This window comes from Osmerus eperlanus, chromosome 3 (assembly GCF_963692335.1).
Source record: "Osmerus eperlanus chromosome 3, fOsmEpe2.1, whole genome shotgun sequence".
NCBI lineage: Eukaryota > Metazoa > Chordata > Actinopteri > Osmeriformes > Osmeridae > Osmerus > Osmerus eperlanus.
In genome coordinates, this window is record NC_085020.1 from 7,463,112 (window position 1) to 7,476,886 (window position 13,775).

The 13,775-nt window shown below is 50.0% G+C and overlaps 1 protein-coding gene across 1 annotated transcript in view; it reads left to right on the forward strand.

Moving 5' to 3' along the window:
• The window catches only part of adcy5 (adenylate cyclase 5), a 48,460-nt gene that overhangs the window by 25,643 nt on the left and 9,042 nt on the right, over nucleotides 1–13,775 (forward strand). Inside the window, 7 exon segments of the mRNA XM_062456944.1 lie at nucleotides 5,665–5,776; nucleotides 6,629–6,756; nucleotides 9,043–9,201; nucleotides 9,315–9,456; nucleotides 10,200–10,337; nucleotides 12,569–12,591; nucleotides 12,942–13,086. Coding sequence (XP_062312928.1) covers nucleotides 5,665–5,776; nucleotides 6,629–6,756; nucleotides 9,043–9,201; nucleotides 9,315–9,456; nucleotides 10,200–10,337; nucleotides 12,569–12,591; nucleotides 12,942–13,086 — 847 coding nt within the window.

Here is a 13,775-nt window from a genome sequence, read left to right on the forward strand (position 1 = left end):
ACAGCGTGACCACTGTTCCACCACCGCTCGGGTTGGCGGTGTCGGGGCCATAAGGAGCCCCTGTGGCTGATTGGGTTAGCTGGACAACGTGGCAGCACAGACGTGTCGGAGCGGGGGGGAGGGGGGGGTACTGTCTCTGGGAGAAGAGCCGCTGGTCACACAGCTCTGTCCTCGAGGACGTTCCTTCATCTGTGATGTAGCTGTGACAGAAATACGATCAACGATCACGTGGGACCCGTTTCTGTCGCACGCGCTCGAGGCCAGCGGTGTCTGTCAGGCGTTGGTTGCTATTGTTTCGAAAAGGAATGCGTGCTTCCCTGATCGTGCTGAAAAGCACAGCTATAGGTTGGAGTGATTGATCCCGCCCGTGTGTTGATCTGTTTCTCATTCCGGCTGACGCTGGGTCTGATTGGCTGGCTGGTGGAGCAGCAGCCCCCCCCCCATCTTGTCCAGACCTCTCAGCTGGTTTCATTAGTGTCGCTGCCCAGTAAGCTTGGCTGACTGTGTGGCTAATGCCCTGCTAACGGGAGGCCCGCGGGAGAGGGCACGCCACCACTGTTAATTGGGCCCATCTGAGCCGCAGACGGACAACAGGAACAGAGTGGGGACCGCTCTCGCCGGGGGAGTCGGAAGGAAGACGGAGAGATGGAGAAAAGCTAGAAAGCTAGTCTCAATCCTGAAGTCTCAGTCACCAGCTCTCCAGGTTACAGTCCCGAGCCTCCAGCTCCCAGGCCCCAGCTTCCAATCCCTCTCCGCCTGCCACCAACAGTCTAGTGGCCCCAGCCCCCGGTACCCTTGTACTCCCGGGGCCGTCTCTCCTCTCTCTGTCAGGACCTGCCTTCCTGTTTGTGTCCTCCCTGTGGCTTCCAGCAATTAGGCCAAAATGTCCCATTCCACAGCAGACACAGTTATGCAAGCTAGCAGTAGGGTGTTATTTGGGTCCGTTTGGATGAGGTCTCTAATAGCAGTATTTATCTGCTACAAAGGAAGACAGAGCTCCTTGGTTTGATTGAACCACTGTTGACCCCCCGGTGCTCCATCGCTAAAGTCACATTTAAACACTCTCTCTCTCTCTCTCTCTCTCTCTCTCTCTCTCTCTCTCTCTCTCTCTCTCTCTCTCATCTCTCTCTCTCTCTCTCTCTCTCTCTCTCTCTCTCTCTCTCTCTCTCTCTCTCTTCCTCTCTCTCTCTCTCTCTCTCTCTCTCTCTCTCTCTCTCTCTCTCTCTCTCTCTCTCTCTCTCTCTCTCTCTCTCTCTCTCTCTCTCTCACACACACACACACACACACACACACACACACACACACACACACACACACACACACACACAGCAGATGAGCAGTTCTGCAGTTGTGTCAGATTGCTGTCTGCAGCGCAGTTTCCAGTCCTGGCCTCTCAGAAGCTTACATAAGAGTTCCCTGCTGGGGCTGATGGAGGCAGTGCTGTCATGTCCCCCTGTTCGTGGTCAGCAGCTCAGTACTGCAGCACACAGGACAGCAGACACTCCAGTCCTCTCTTCCTCCGTCCCGGTGGTGAGAGAGGTTTTTCTCCAGAGACGGATGGGAGCTGTTTCAGGATCAGCAAGCCAGGAAAGCAAGCCAAATGTTTCATGGTCAATAGTTTAATGTACTTCATATTGACCTTTGAATGAATAGTCCTGCATGAGTCATGTACTGTATGAATCTTTTCAAGGTGTTTTATCACCAGTTTCCTATGGAGGTGCGTGACAAGCGACGGAGAGGAAGGAAATGTAAGGTGATGTAATCTGACAACCAGCCAGACATGTACTCATGGGTTTAGCGCTGACAGGCTGAGCACAACAGGGACAAACAAGGCAGGCGGCTGGACGGCCGGATGCACTGGCAGACGAGGGGACTGAGTCCTCGTACGACATGCCAGGGGACATGGAGGGAGGGGAGACGGGGGGAGAAGGAGAGGACACCGCAAAGGAGAGAGAGAGAGAGAGAGGGAGAGAGAGAGAAAGAGAGGGAGGGAGAGAGGGAGAGAGGGAGAGAGCGAGAGAGGGAGAGAGGGAGAGAGAGAGCGAGAGAGCGAGAGAGGGAGAGAGAGAGAAGGAAAGGGGATATGCATGCAGGGTTGAACTGGCCAACAACAGTGCTGGGAGGTCAAGCGGCGGAGAGATGAAAGGCCTGGCGTTTTGTGGCAGTGCCAGCTCTGAGGGACAGGGGTTCATGGGGTCAGACCATGCCAGCTCAGCAGGCCTTTGATTTGGCTGAGCGCTGACCCGGAATGGATTCTGGGGGTTGTGCTATATAAGCAGGAAGTGTGCTTCTCCTCACTCTCTTTCCCCTGGGGATATTGGAGTGTTTGTGTGTATTAATGTGTATGTTTTTGTTTGTGTGTTTGTTTGCTTGCGTGTGTGTGTATATACTTTATGTGTGTGTACTTGCATGTAGCTGTGTTGGGGCTCAGCTTGTGAAATATGAGGCTCACTAACAACTTAAACAACTTGCCGAGCAAACGCTTCCTGAAGTCGGACATTTCATCCTGAAACTCCCTGCTCCAGCCTCAGGGTCTCTTGTCCAAAGGTTTATTATTCCTGTGTCTTATTGTTGACAGAGTGAAGGTCCTTTCCTCCAGGGACAATAACACTTGAAAGAGGGGACCTAATGCAATCTTAGTTCCTGAACGTCCGGGAACCCTCGGACGAGTTTGTGTTCTCAGTCTCCTTCTGTTTCAAAGAGCTTCGGATGAAGCAATGGCTCTAAGCTGTTTTGTGATCTCAGGTCTTATTTGTAATGTCAACAACGTTAATAGCATAACGTTGAGAAGAATTGCGAATATTTTGTTTTATCTAAGCAAGTCTAACCAGCACAAACCAGCACAATTACTAATCCCAGCACAGTTCCTAATTCCCGAGAATTTGTAACATGCGTTTGAAGAGAGCCAATGGTTATTAGTTGAGTAAGTGAGCAAAAATAAGAAAGGTTGGATGGAGATTTCTTTATGATGGATGGGGGATTCAAACCCGTGCTTAAGATACGGATACACGTGTGAGCATTGTCTCTCCACCAGCCAGGGACAGTGAGCCGCAGGCCTCTAAGATCCTTGCCAGACAGAAAAACAAATCACCATCTCAAGTCGTGCTTCTACATTCTGGTGAGTCATCACCTAAGTAACCATTTTACAGGTTTTAGAAACCTGACAAAGCTCTTGACATTTGCCTGGTGTCTGCCCCCCTTCCTCCCTCCGTCTCGAACCCCCTCTCCAGAATAACACTCTGCTCCCTGATATTTGTGCAGCTGTTAATCCCATGGTTGTGGGAGGCACAGGGATTATATTTGGCACCATAAATAGCTTCCACGGTGCCGCTGTCATAAACCATCTGATAATCTGAGTTGCAGCGAAGCGGTCTGGCGTACCCCTGTGCCTGTCAGCCAATCCGGGATCAGAGTGAGCAGGCTGGACTGGACTTTACCTTAGTCCCCTGATATGACCTCTCAATCAGTCAGCTAGTCGGCCCACTAAGACTCCATGCTGATCTGGTTCCTTTGCTGGATATAGCAGTAGGACCAGGTGAAACGGTATATCCTTTTCAAAGAAGACTTAAACGCTAAGGATATCTTATGGGGAGAACATGACTATTGAGCTGGAAAGGTCATGCAGATTGTTTCCCTCATATGCACCTGGAGCACCGGGACAGAAGCCTGCTCAACACTACCCCCCCCCCCCCCCCCCCCACACCACCACCACCACCACCCCCCTTCTCCTCCTCTCAAAGCCACCACCGTAATCATCCTAATCACCGTCAATCTGTGGTCATGACAACAGGTCTGAGGGGGCGTGCGGGCACGGATGCTGAGGCTGCTTCCACGGGCGACCATGGAGTCCAGGCGCTGAGGTCTAACACGGAAGGATTTAAGAGGTGCTTTATTTAGTGCGCCTGCTATGAAGAGCCTAATGGAAGTAGAATCCCCTCAGAATCCTGCGAAGGGAACATACAACACACGTCAAAAAGGCTTCAATTAGTTCTTCAGAGACGCTCGCTTGTTCGCTTAAATCAAAGAATGTCTCTTAAGGTGTATGTCATTAGGCTTGTTAGGATTTTAGATTCAAATCAAAAGCTCCCGCCCTCAGATGACTGGACAGTCTAAAATGCAGAGGCAGTCTTAATCTATGCCACATAGTGACCATTGGTACCCCCTGGCCCTGTGATTGGTGCTGCCCTGTAGGTGCTGCCCTGTGATTGGTGCTGCCTTGTAGGTGCTGCCCTGTGATTGGTGCTGCCCTGTAGGTGCTGCTCCACAATGGCTCTTTATCAGGCTGTTGAACGAGCAGGGCCAGGCCGTGTCTCTCCCCTTTGTGTGCGAAGCTCTATTTCCAGACCACAGCAGACACCTCTCCTGGCCATGCGTCTTCTCCCAGTCGGCCCTCGGGCCTCTCTTTACACCCTGTGAGACTCATGTGAGCCTGTTTTGCTTTCGGAGCTGCTTTCTCTCTCTCTCTCTCTCTCTCTCTCTCTCTCTCTCTCTCTCTCTCTCTCTCTCTCTCTCCGTCCCCCGTCCCCCCCTCTCACTCTTTCCTACCCTCTATCACCATTTCCCTCTGTCCCGCATCAGCTTTTTGGTCCTCCATCCTTTCTGGTGTCCTTCTCGCAACCTTCTCTACTCCATGTCTCTCCCTGTTCTTCTCTGTGACTCGCACTCTCTCGTTCCTATTTTCACCCTGTGTCTTCTTACCCGATCGACGCAATTTCAATCTCAGAAGTACAGCCTGCTGGCGACCAAGGAGTGGCGCGACATGTTTCAGACGGAAGACGAGGGTACAATTTGACATCCGCCGTATGTCGAGCGAGGCTCACGCCACTCCAGAGAACCAATTTCAAGAGCAGCGAAGCTCTTGGGCCCGCATGTCAGAGCGGTCTGACTCTCCCACCACTCTGCTAATACAGGAGACCTGCCCATCGCTCTGCCCTATTGTGGCCTGGGTGATGCCGAGGAGTGAAACCCTTTCACTGGATGAGATCATCCACACTGTTGTGGTGAGATGAATGTGTGCACCCCCAGAGGGCATGTTACGAAAGATTAACATATCAGTTACCTTGTTCCCAGGGAAGGTGACTTGACTCGGGAGTTTGTCGGGAGTGGTCAGGCACACACGTTTCCACACACACACACACACACACACACGCAGACACACACACACACTTGCACAAACCGAAGCGCACGGTCATCGACACACACATTCTGTCGCCCTCTCTCTCACTCTCTCACCCTTTAGTCCTTTCATATAAATAGGCTTGCCCTGTCTGATCTACAGCTGGTCTGGCCTGCTGTGGAGTTGGAGTTCAGACATCAGTGTCACATGAGTGCCATACTCTGACTGTGGAGATGATTGTTCCTGTGGGCGGTCTACTTTATTCTCATGCTGTTCTAAATGGACCAGGAGCAATCTGCCCTGGCACCTCTGTCAATGGCTTCAGCGGTTGCCATGGTTCCCAAGGTTGGCTGTCATGTGTAACAAGAGAAAACAACAGCACTATCTGATCCGAGTTTCTGGCATTGTGACAGCTGCTTTACCGAAGGAGACAATGGTCAATGCAGTCAACAGCTTGACTGCCTGGTAAAAATCCTGTCAGCTAAGGCACCCAATGCATCGCTTTACTGACCCGTCCCATTCTCTCTCTCTTTGTGACGCGCGACCAGCATCCTGTTTGCTGACATCGAGGGCTTCACCAGCCTGGCCTCTCAGTGCACCGCCCAGGAGCTGGTGATGACGCTCAACGAGCTGTTCGCTCGCTTCGACAAGCTGGCCGCGGTGAGAGAACGCTCCCCCTCGCACTTGCACCTCACACACACCAGGCTAGGTTTGGGGGTTTGGGGTTGTGGGTCATGGGTCATGGGTGAGGTTGAGAACCGTGTCAGTGAATCAGTTAATACGATGTGGAATATCATTGTACTATTGTTCCTCACAAGTACAGTGCTCCAAAAGACAAACGTATGTCCACATATTTTCCCCCTACCCACCATAAAAGAAAATGGCTTAATACATTACACCCACTCCCACATGCATATACACTATCCCCATCCCACTTCAAGGTTTCAGTACAGCGTGTAACACACACGTAGATATAATCCCATTCATATGTTCCATCAATCACAAGGACAAATGAATGTTGCAAATGCGCCAGCTCAGTTTTATACACACCCGCATGCGACATAGTGCATGAAGCCAAGTGCACAAACACACACATTTTCTATTGCTCAACAATGGGGAGGATTGTATTCAACCAGAACCATGTGCTAGGGAGATATTCAGGTGGGTATCATAAGACACCAGCCTGGTACAGTCCTGTGCCCAGCCTCGGGGAGACATACTCACAAACAACCCCCCCCCCCCCCACCCCCGCCTTCACCTCTCACACTCACACCAACTCACACAGACAACACACATTGTCGTCCTCACCCCAATCCCTTGTAGTTGGGAAGCCACTCGCAGTTTAAAGCTAGAATAAACCTATTTCTCTGTCAAGGTTTTCGAGTTTCACAATAAGGACCTTGTAGTTTCATGACACCCTCAGGGAGACACGGCAACAGGGACCAAACCCTACGAGGTGCTGTTCGGAAAATGGGGTTGAAAATGTGTTTGTGTGTGTGTCACCCACCTCAGGAGAACCACTGTCTGCGTATCAAGATCCTAGGAGACTGCTACTACTGTGTGTCTGGCCTGCCGGAGGCCAGGGCTGACCACGGCCACTGCTGTGTGGAGATGGGCGTGGACATGATCGAGGCCATCTCGTGAGTATCACACAGGCTCGCACACACACGGACCCGCTCCACGCACTCGCACAGACACACACACAAACAAAAACACCCTACGACAAAGAGGGGGCCGACAGGAGGAGCGATATACAAGGAAATGATAAAGGACGTGTCCAAACAAAGAGCTCGGAAGATCTGGCCCTCTCTTCCCCACACCATAACCAGCCCTGTCTCAATACTAATCGTGTTTTTGAACCTGCCTGCCGCAAAGCAAAAAAGACAATCGCTCGCCTCTAACCTTGTTAGTAACGGCAAATGTTTTTAAACAGCAGGTTATCTACGTGATGTGATGTACACCAATGGGTTTCATGCCTATCCCTCCCCCCAGAAGGAGGGCGACTCGAAAGGACAGTGGACGGTATATAAATAAATGAATCCGGCCTTTTGGTCTGGCTTGCTACTAATCCAGACCAAAAGGCCGGATTCATTTATATACCGTCCACTGCATCGCTTGAAATGCTTGGCGAGCCACTCGACATTACTGTCAACATTGAGCGAAGGGTTGACAGGACTGCCTCTCAACGAGGAAATGAGACTACGCATTTCGTCGCCGGTTCTTGCTGATACATGCTCTGACTGCTGCTGATCCAAGAGTTTGCTATGGTGCTTATAAGATTCTGCACATTCAAAATATTTGTTTGCGGCAAAGTAGCTTGACTCACACGTAAACCGTTCACAAAGTCTTTCCAAAAAGTCTAGCTTGTCTAGCTTGTCTGCGCTGACACGGTGGACACAAGTATTCACTGAGGCAGGAGAAGGTCCAGGGACAGAGGACATAGACAAAGATGGATGTATTGTTAACCAACCTAAACACCAGATGGTTTGTTACACATATCCATCTGGGAAGTTGTCCATGGAAACTGTTTGGAAAAGTTCAGGCACTTTCAATAACATTTTGGCAGGTGATTGGATGACCCATCTGTCCATCAGAGTCGATCATGGGTTAACTTCAACCACTCTCATACAATTTAGCTGCCAGCAGTTCTTTATAGGACACTGGTTGATCCGAACCTCTGTGGTTCAGGCACAAATGAATAACTTTTCTTGCGTGGTTGTAATCTAGCTAATACACTTGTCTATCAAGGTTAATTGTTAACGTGTGGAGAGCTGTCAGTCATTTAATCATGTTAGATTGGTACAGTCTGTATTGGAGCGGATCTGCCAGCAGTCTCTTGTGTCCCCTGCTGTTCTCAGGAACAGACATGATGGTGCCTGGGTGTCTGTGTGTGTGTTTGTGTTGAAACGCTACAGCCCTAACAGCGATTCATTTCACATGAGGTTCACGCTGTATCCAACCCCTAAAGAGGCACTTAGCCTAATTTGTGTCGTTACATGGTTGGTGATGAGCCCTGTCCTGGATGTACCAAGGGCAGTCACCATGATTAGTGTCCTCTCCCGGGTTCTTTTCGTGCTGTATTTGTTTGTAAATATGCCTTTTGATTGCTGTTTGCTGAGAGATGGGACTTGTTCAGTGCAATCTTGAGATATTAATGAAGTGTGAATAATGTGTTTTTCCTGGTCGGCCTGATAAGGTGTGTCTGGGGAGTCAGGGAGTCAGGTGGCTGAGCGGTTAGGGAATCGGGCTAGTAATCTGAAGGTTGCCTGTTCGATTCCCGGCCGTGCAAAATTGTGTCCTTGGGCAAGGCACTTCACCCTACTTGCCTCGGGGGAGAATGTCCCTGTACTTACTGTAAGTCGCTCTGGATAAGAGCGTCTGCTAAATGACTAAATGTAAATGTAAATGTCTGGCCACGTTGGTCCTGTCAGCAGGGAGAGTGTACGCGTGTGTGTGCGCGTGTGTCTTTGTGCCTGTATGTGCTTGGATATGAGTTTGAAGGGCCTGCAGCACTGCCTTACTGAGCGTGTGGCTAGATAATATCCTAGACAGAAGAGCCATACTTCTCATCACAGCACTCGCCCAGTCCATACAGAGCTGACCCCGAGGTGCTTTTCACTTACAACGGCTCTCAGATACACTCGTCAGATTAATGTGCTTACAGCATGGCCTAAGTATGTGACTCTTTAAAAAAAAAAACACATCTCACACACAGACACACACACCCTCTCACACACAGATCTCTCTTCAAGTCTGAGTGTACGGGGCTCAGTCAGAGAGAATGGTGACATAGTGTGTCCCAGCCTGCCTTACTCTATAGAATATTGTTGGAAGAAAAGTGTGACGTAAATCCATTTGAAATGATGAAGTCAAAAGTACATTCTTGCCATTTCTTCAATGTGTGTGCCTGCGCGCCTGTGTTGCAGGCTGGTGCGAGAGGTCACTGGGGTCAACGTGAACATGCGGGTGGGCATCCACAGCGGCAGGGTCCACTGTGGTGTGCTGGGACTCAGGAAGTGGCAGTTTGACGTCTGGTCCAATGATGTCACGCTTGCCAATCACATGGAGGCAGGGGGCAAGGCAGGGTAAGCGCATCCAATCAGGACACATTACCCACGGTTAGTCAACCCGTGAATCTACGGAACCGTGCGTCTACCGTACTCATCCTGTGTGTGTGTGTGTGTTTGTGTGTTGCCAGGCGTATTCACATCACCAAGGCCACGCTGAACTACCTGAATGGAGACTATGACGTGGAACCAGGCGCTGGGGGGGAGAGGAACGCCTACCTGAAGAAGCACAACATAGAAACCTACCTCATCGTGGGCTGCAGTCAGAAGCGCGTACGTCCTGGAGCTCTCATCCCCTCTGTGGCGGGGGCCAGGATTGGGTTTTTCGAACGAAAACCAGCTGCTTTTTTAAGCCCCCCAAATCCTGATTTGTGCTCTTGCACACCATTACATTTGAAAGCCTACACTGCTATCTCTAATGCTCCCATATTTCAAGATAAAAATGGCGAAAGCATTTATAATGGTCGCATTTGTAAACAGAAAGATGACGAGTTCCTTAAGTATGTGGAGCGTGAGCTCACCTCACCCAGCAGTTGGGGGAAAGTGCTTGTTTACATGTCTGACGCCTCCATCAGTGTCCTCTGGTCATGTCAAAGGCGTCATGGGAACTCGGTCCTAAGTATCTCATGTTACACAGGAGCTCTCTGTTAGTGAGCGCCGAATATGGGACAAGGTTGCTGTTACACTCCTCATATATTTGTGATACACGATACCCTTCGAGCCTTTAGATCCGCTGATTCCATCCCAGATCAGTTACTGTACAACTCCCACCATGAGCCTGTTCAAAAGGACACCGTATACGGTATCTCGAGCATGTTCACACCTGGAATGCTACCTAAGGTGTGGCTGATTTACCTCGATTGATAAGCGAGATGGGTACTGCAGCTTTTGAAAAGCTCCAGACCAGCTCTGTCAAAACAACTGCACCTCATATACTCGTGCGCATGTGAGGAAGTGTTTCCAGTTTGCTTTGTCAATTATGACACAGAAATAACTGTGTTATCTCCTGCTGACAGAAAGAAGAGAAGGCCATGATAGCAAAGATGAACCGTCAGCGGACTAACTCGGTCACCCACAACACAGGCCACTGGACCGAACGGCCCTTCTACAACCACCTGGGCGGCAACCAGGTCTCCAAGGACATGAGGAGGATGGTGAGCAACTGGGATTGGTCCCCCATCACTCCGAATCAACATATGCGTGTGTTCATTCGTGTCTGTGTATGTATGTCTGTCAGCGTGTCTGTGTGTGTGTCTGTGTGTGTCTGTGCATGTGTCAACCTGGTACAATAGCATCTCAAGGTTGGTCGGTCATGTGTGGATGTGTGATGCTTTTCCCATTTGGAGAATAACAAACAGCTTCAGGGTCAGTGCTTTTAGCGAGCTAACGTGATTCTAGCAATGTGATATTTGCAACGTCTACCTGGGAGACTGTATTTTGCAGGGGTAGTAAACAACAAAGCATCTGCTAAATGAACACAATATTATAATAAACACCCGGGGATCATTGGTAAGAGCTCTTTGGAAAGAGAGCTCTTTGTTTTCTCAGTAGCTCCAAGTGGGGGCTTGGGAACCGGGATCCTGGGGTGTGCATGCATCCCTTCTCCCCGCCCAGTAAAGAGTGGACTCTAAGGGCCACAGTACCAGACTCTGTCATCCATGGGCAGCGAGGATGAACAAACAAATGCCAAAACATTCTGTCACTGCGGCCTCATTTGGGATAAATACATGTCCTCCAAAACCCAGGAGGAGTTTCTAGACGTATGGAAATGGGAACAATAACGGTGTATCGTTGACAGGGCTGCTGTGACCGTATCAAGGGTTTGCTTTCTCCTCCCTGAGGCCTCCAACTGTGCTAAATCAATCCTACCATCAGTGACTCATGCACACGCACGCACACACACACCAAGGATTCTGTTGTTTACTTTTCTGAGAATGGTATTCTCTCCCTCCCTCTTTCCCTCTTTCTCTCTGGGATTATTAATTCCCTCTCTTGACCCCAAATTCCTTTTTCTCTCTCTCTCTCTCGCTGTGTCTATCGGTCTGTCGGTGTTCAATGATGAATAGGCGGCCATCTGTGTATCACGTCTCTTTCAGGAGATCCAGCCTCTCTGTTGCAAAGGGAATCCCGGTGACACCACACATAGCTGGACGCCTCTCGAGCCCTCCTCTCTTGCTCTCATCCTCCCTAACCAGTCACTGCCTCCGTCGACATGAACTCAGTGATGTTTACGAGCTTTCTTCGTCTCATACCCTCTGTATCTTTCTCCAATTTCTCCCGCTTCCTCCCTCCCTCTTTATCTCTCTCCCTCTCTCCCTCTCTCTCTCTCTCTCTCTCTCTCTCTCTCTCCATCCCCCCTGCACTTCTCATAAATCACACAGCGGCACAGATACGGAAAGAGCAAAGATAGAGCGAGCGAGGGCATGAGAGAGACCGTGTGTAAAAGGAAGGGAGTGATAGAAATTCCCTCTTGCCTCTGTCCTCCACATGCAGGCAGACTGAAGGGCAACAGAGGAGAGATGACTTATGAGCTGTCCAGCGGCTTTCTGGCCGCCAGGCCTCCCATGCTATTAATCACAGCTTTCATATTTCACATAAACCCCCCCCCCCAAAAAACACTGAGTGTATTCTTCCTGTGTTCTAACCCTAACACGGTTTTACACACTCGGGTACCTTAGCTTGGTTTACAAGGCTTCCTATTGTAGCCCAGTGTGTCCAGACCACAGACTCACTGTACATCCTGCTGTGTCCAAGCTCTCATTTGCCAGTGCTTTGTTTGTGCAAAAAAAAACCAACAACTGATCTTCAGTTGATATTGATTACAATGATAGAGTGTCTCCCTTCTACTTCCTGTTTTTGTCCATCAGTCTACAAACGGTGTCTTTGTCTGTCCAGTGTTATCAGACCTGGCTTGGCTCTCTCTTCCTCTGTTGCTACACATGTCCAACAGAGGGAGCTATTGGCCAAAATGGGTCCACTGTTCATTTCATCTGATGTGCCGTAAACAGAATGGGATGTGAGTAATGCACAGCCAGTGTGCTAAAACACCATCGCCCCCTGACAGACATCCAGGTCAGTCTGATGACTCAGAAAGAAAGAGAGCTATAGGAAGTGAAAGAAAGAGAGGAGGGCCGTTTTTGGTGGTTGAGAGATGGAGGAGAGAAGATGCCAATCTCGTGTCTGCTTGACGTATGTTCCATTTTTAGTTCCCAGCTGTGGAGACGGTTTCTCGCTGTTCCAAACGCTAGCAACGTTTCACATTCAGCACATTCCAGTACCTCATGCCCTGTTGCTGTCTTTCTCTATTGCGTTTGGCTGGATGAGGTTTACCTGAATGGCCCCACTTCTGATTTGAGTTGCCTTTTGTTTCTCTCCTCTGTTTCAGGGCTTTGAAGATCCCAAGGACAAGTGAGTAACATCCTCTGCTCTGTTATTAGTGTGACCCCTCAGATCACAATAGTCAGCTGATTAACACATATCTCCTAATCCACTGACATTAGGCCAAATCACACTCCTGTCAAATTGTCACAATTGTACCCTGATTCAAAGACAGGTCCTTCAAATCCAATTTATCCAATGATTGGCTACTCCTTTCTGTCAATCTTACTGCTTGCTTTCCACGCTGGTTTGGGGTTTGCTGGTGGCGGTGCTGGGAGGTAGTCGTAATGACACAGAGTTGTGGCATGAGCTGAAAGCCAGCCCTCAGAGAACAACAACAAAGGGTCTCGTCTTGTGTTATCTAGACATTTCATTTTCAGAAACACACAGGAGAACCTGAACCCAGAGGACGAGGTGGATGAGTTCCTGGGCCGAGCCATTGACGCTAGGAGCATCGACCGCCTGCGCTCCGAACACGTCACCAAGTTACTGCTCACCTTCCGAGAACCTGATCTGGAAAAGAAGGTAGCCTGGGATTCGATGTTTTCGCCCTCCCGTCCTGCTAAAAGGGGCTTAAATAATTACTCGTGACAAGTAATCTCCCTCCCTCCCCCCCCACACACTCACACACAAACAGCTTTCAGACCAAGTTGAACTCGCAAGTCTAACACTGTGCCAATGGGAGGTCTGTCAAAGCAGGGTGTGAAGGGAGAGCAAGAGAGAGAGAGGCGGGAGAGACAGAGATAGAAGCAGGGGGGAGAGGGAGACAGAGGGGGAGAGGAGGAAGGAGCGAGAGGCTGAAAGGGGGGAGATGAAAGGAGGACAGAGGAGTTGACAAAGGGGTGAGGGAGGCGAAGCAGAGACCTGTTTTCACCTGGCCCACCTCATCTCTCTCGCTGCCCTCTCCCCACTTTATCTTTCTCCTCCTTTCCTGCTATGGGATTGTAAATGGGCTGCTTAGTGCTACTTACAGCCGAGCAGAAGGCCTCTCAGGCTGGCTCTCAAGCTGGCTCTCAGGCGGCCCCCGCACCTTTGTGGGTGAGATAATGGCTGCCTTTGTTTCCCTCGATTACCTGGGCACCACGGCAGACAATTATTCACCCCCTCAGTGTGCACATTAGGCAGGCAGAAAGCCTGAATGTCTGGATGACAGTTTGTCCCTGCTTTTATTGTGGCCTTACTTACATTAGATACATTCCGTTTGCATGTGGTAT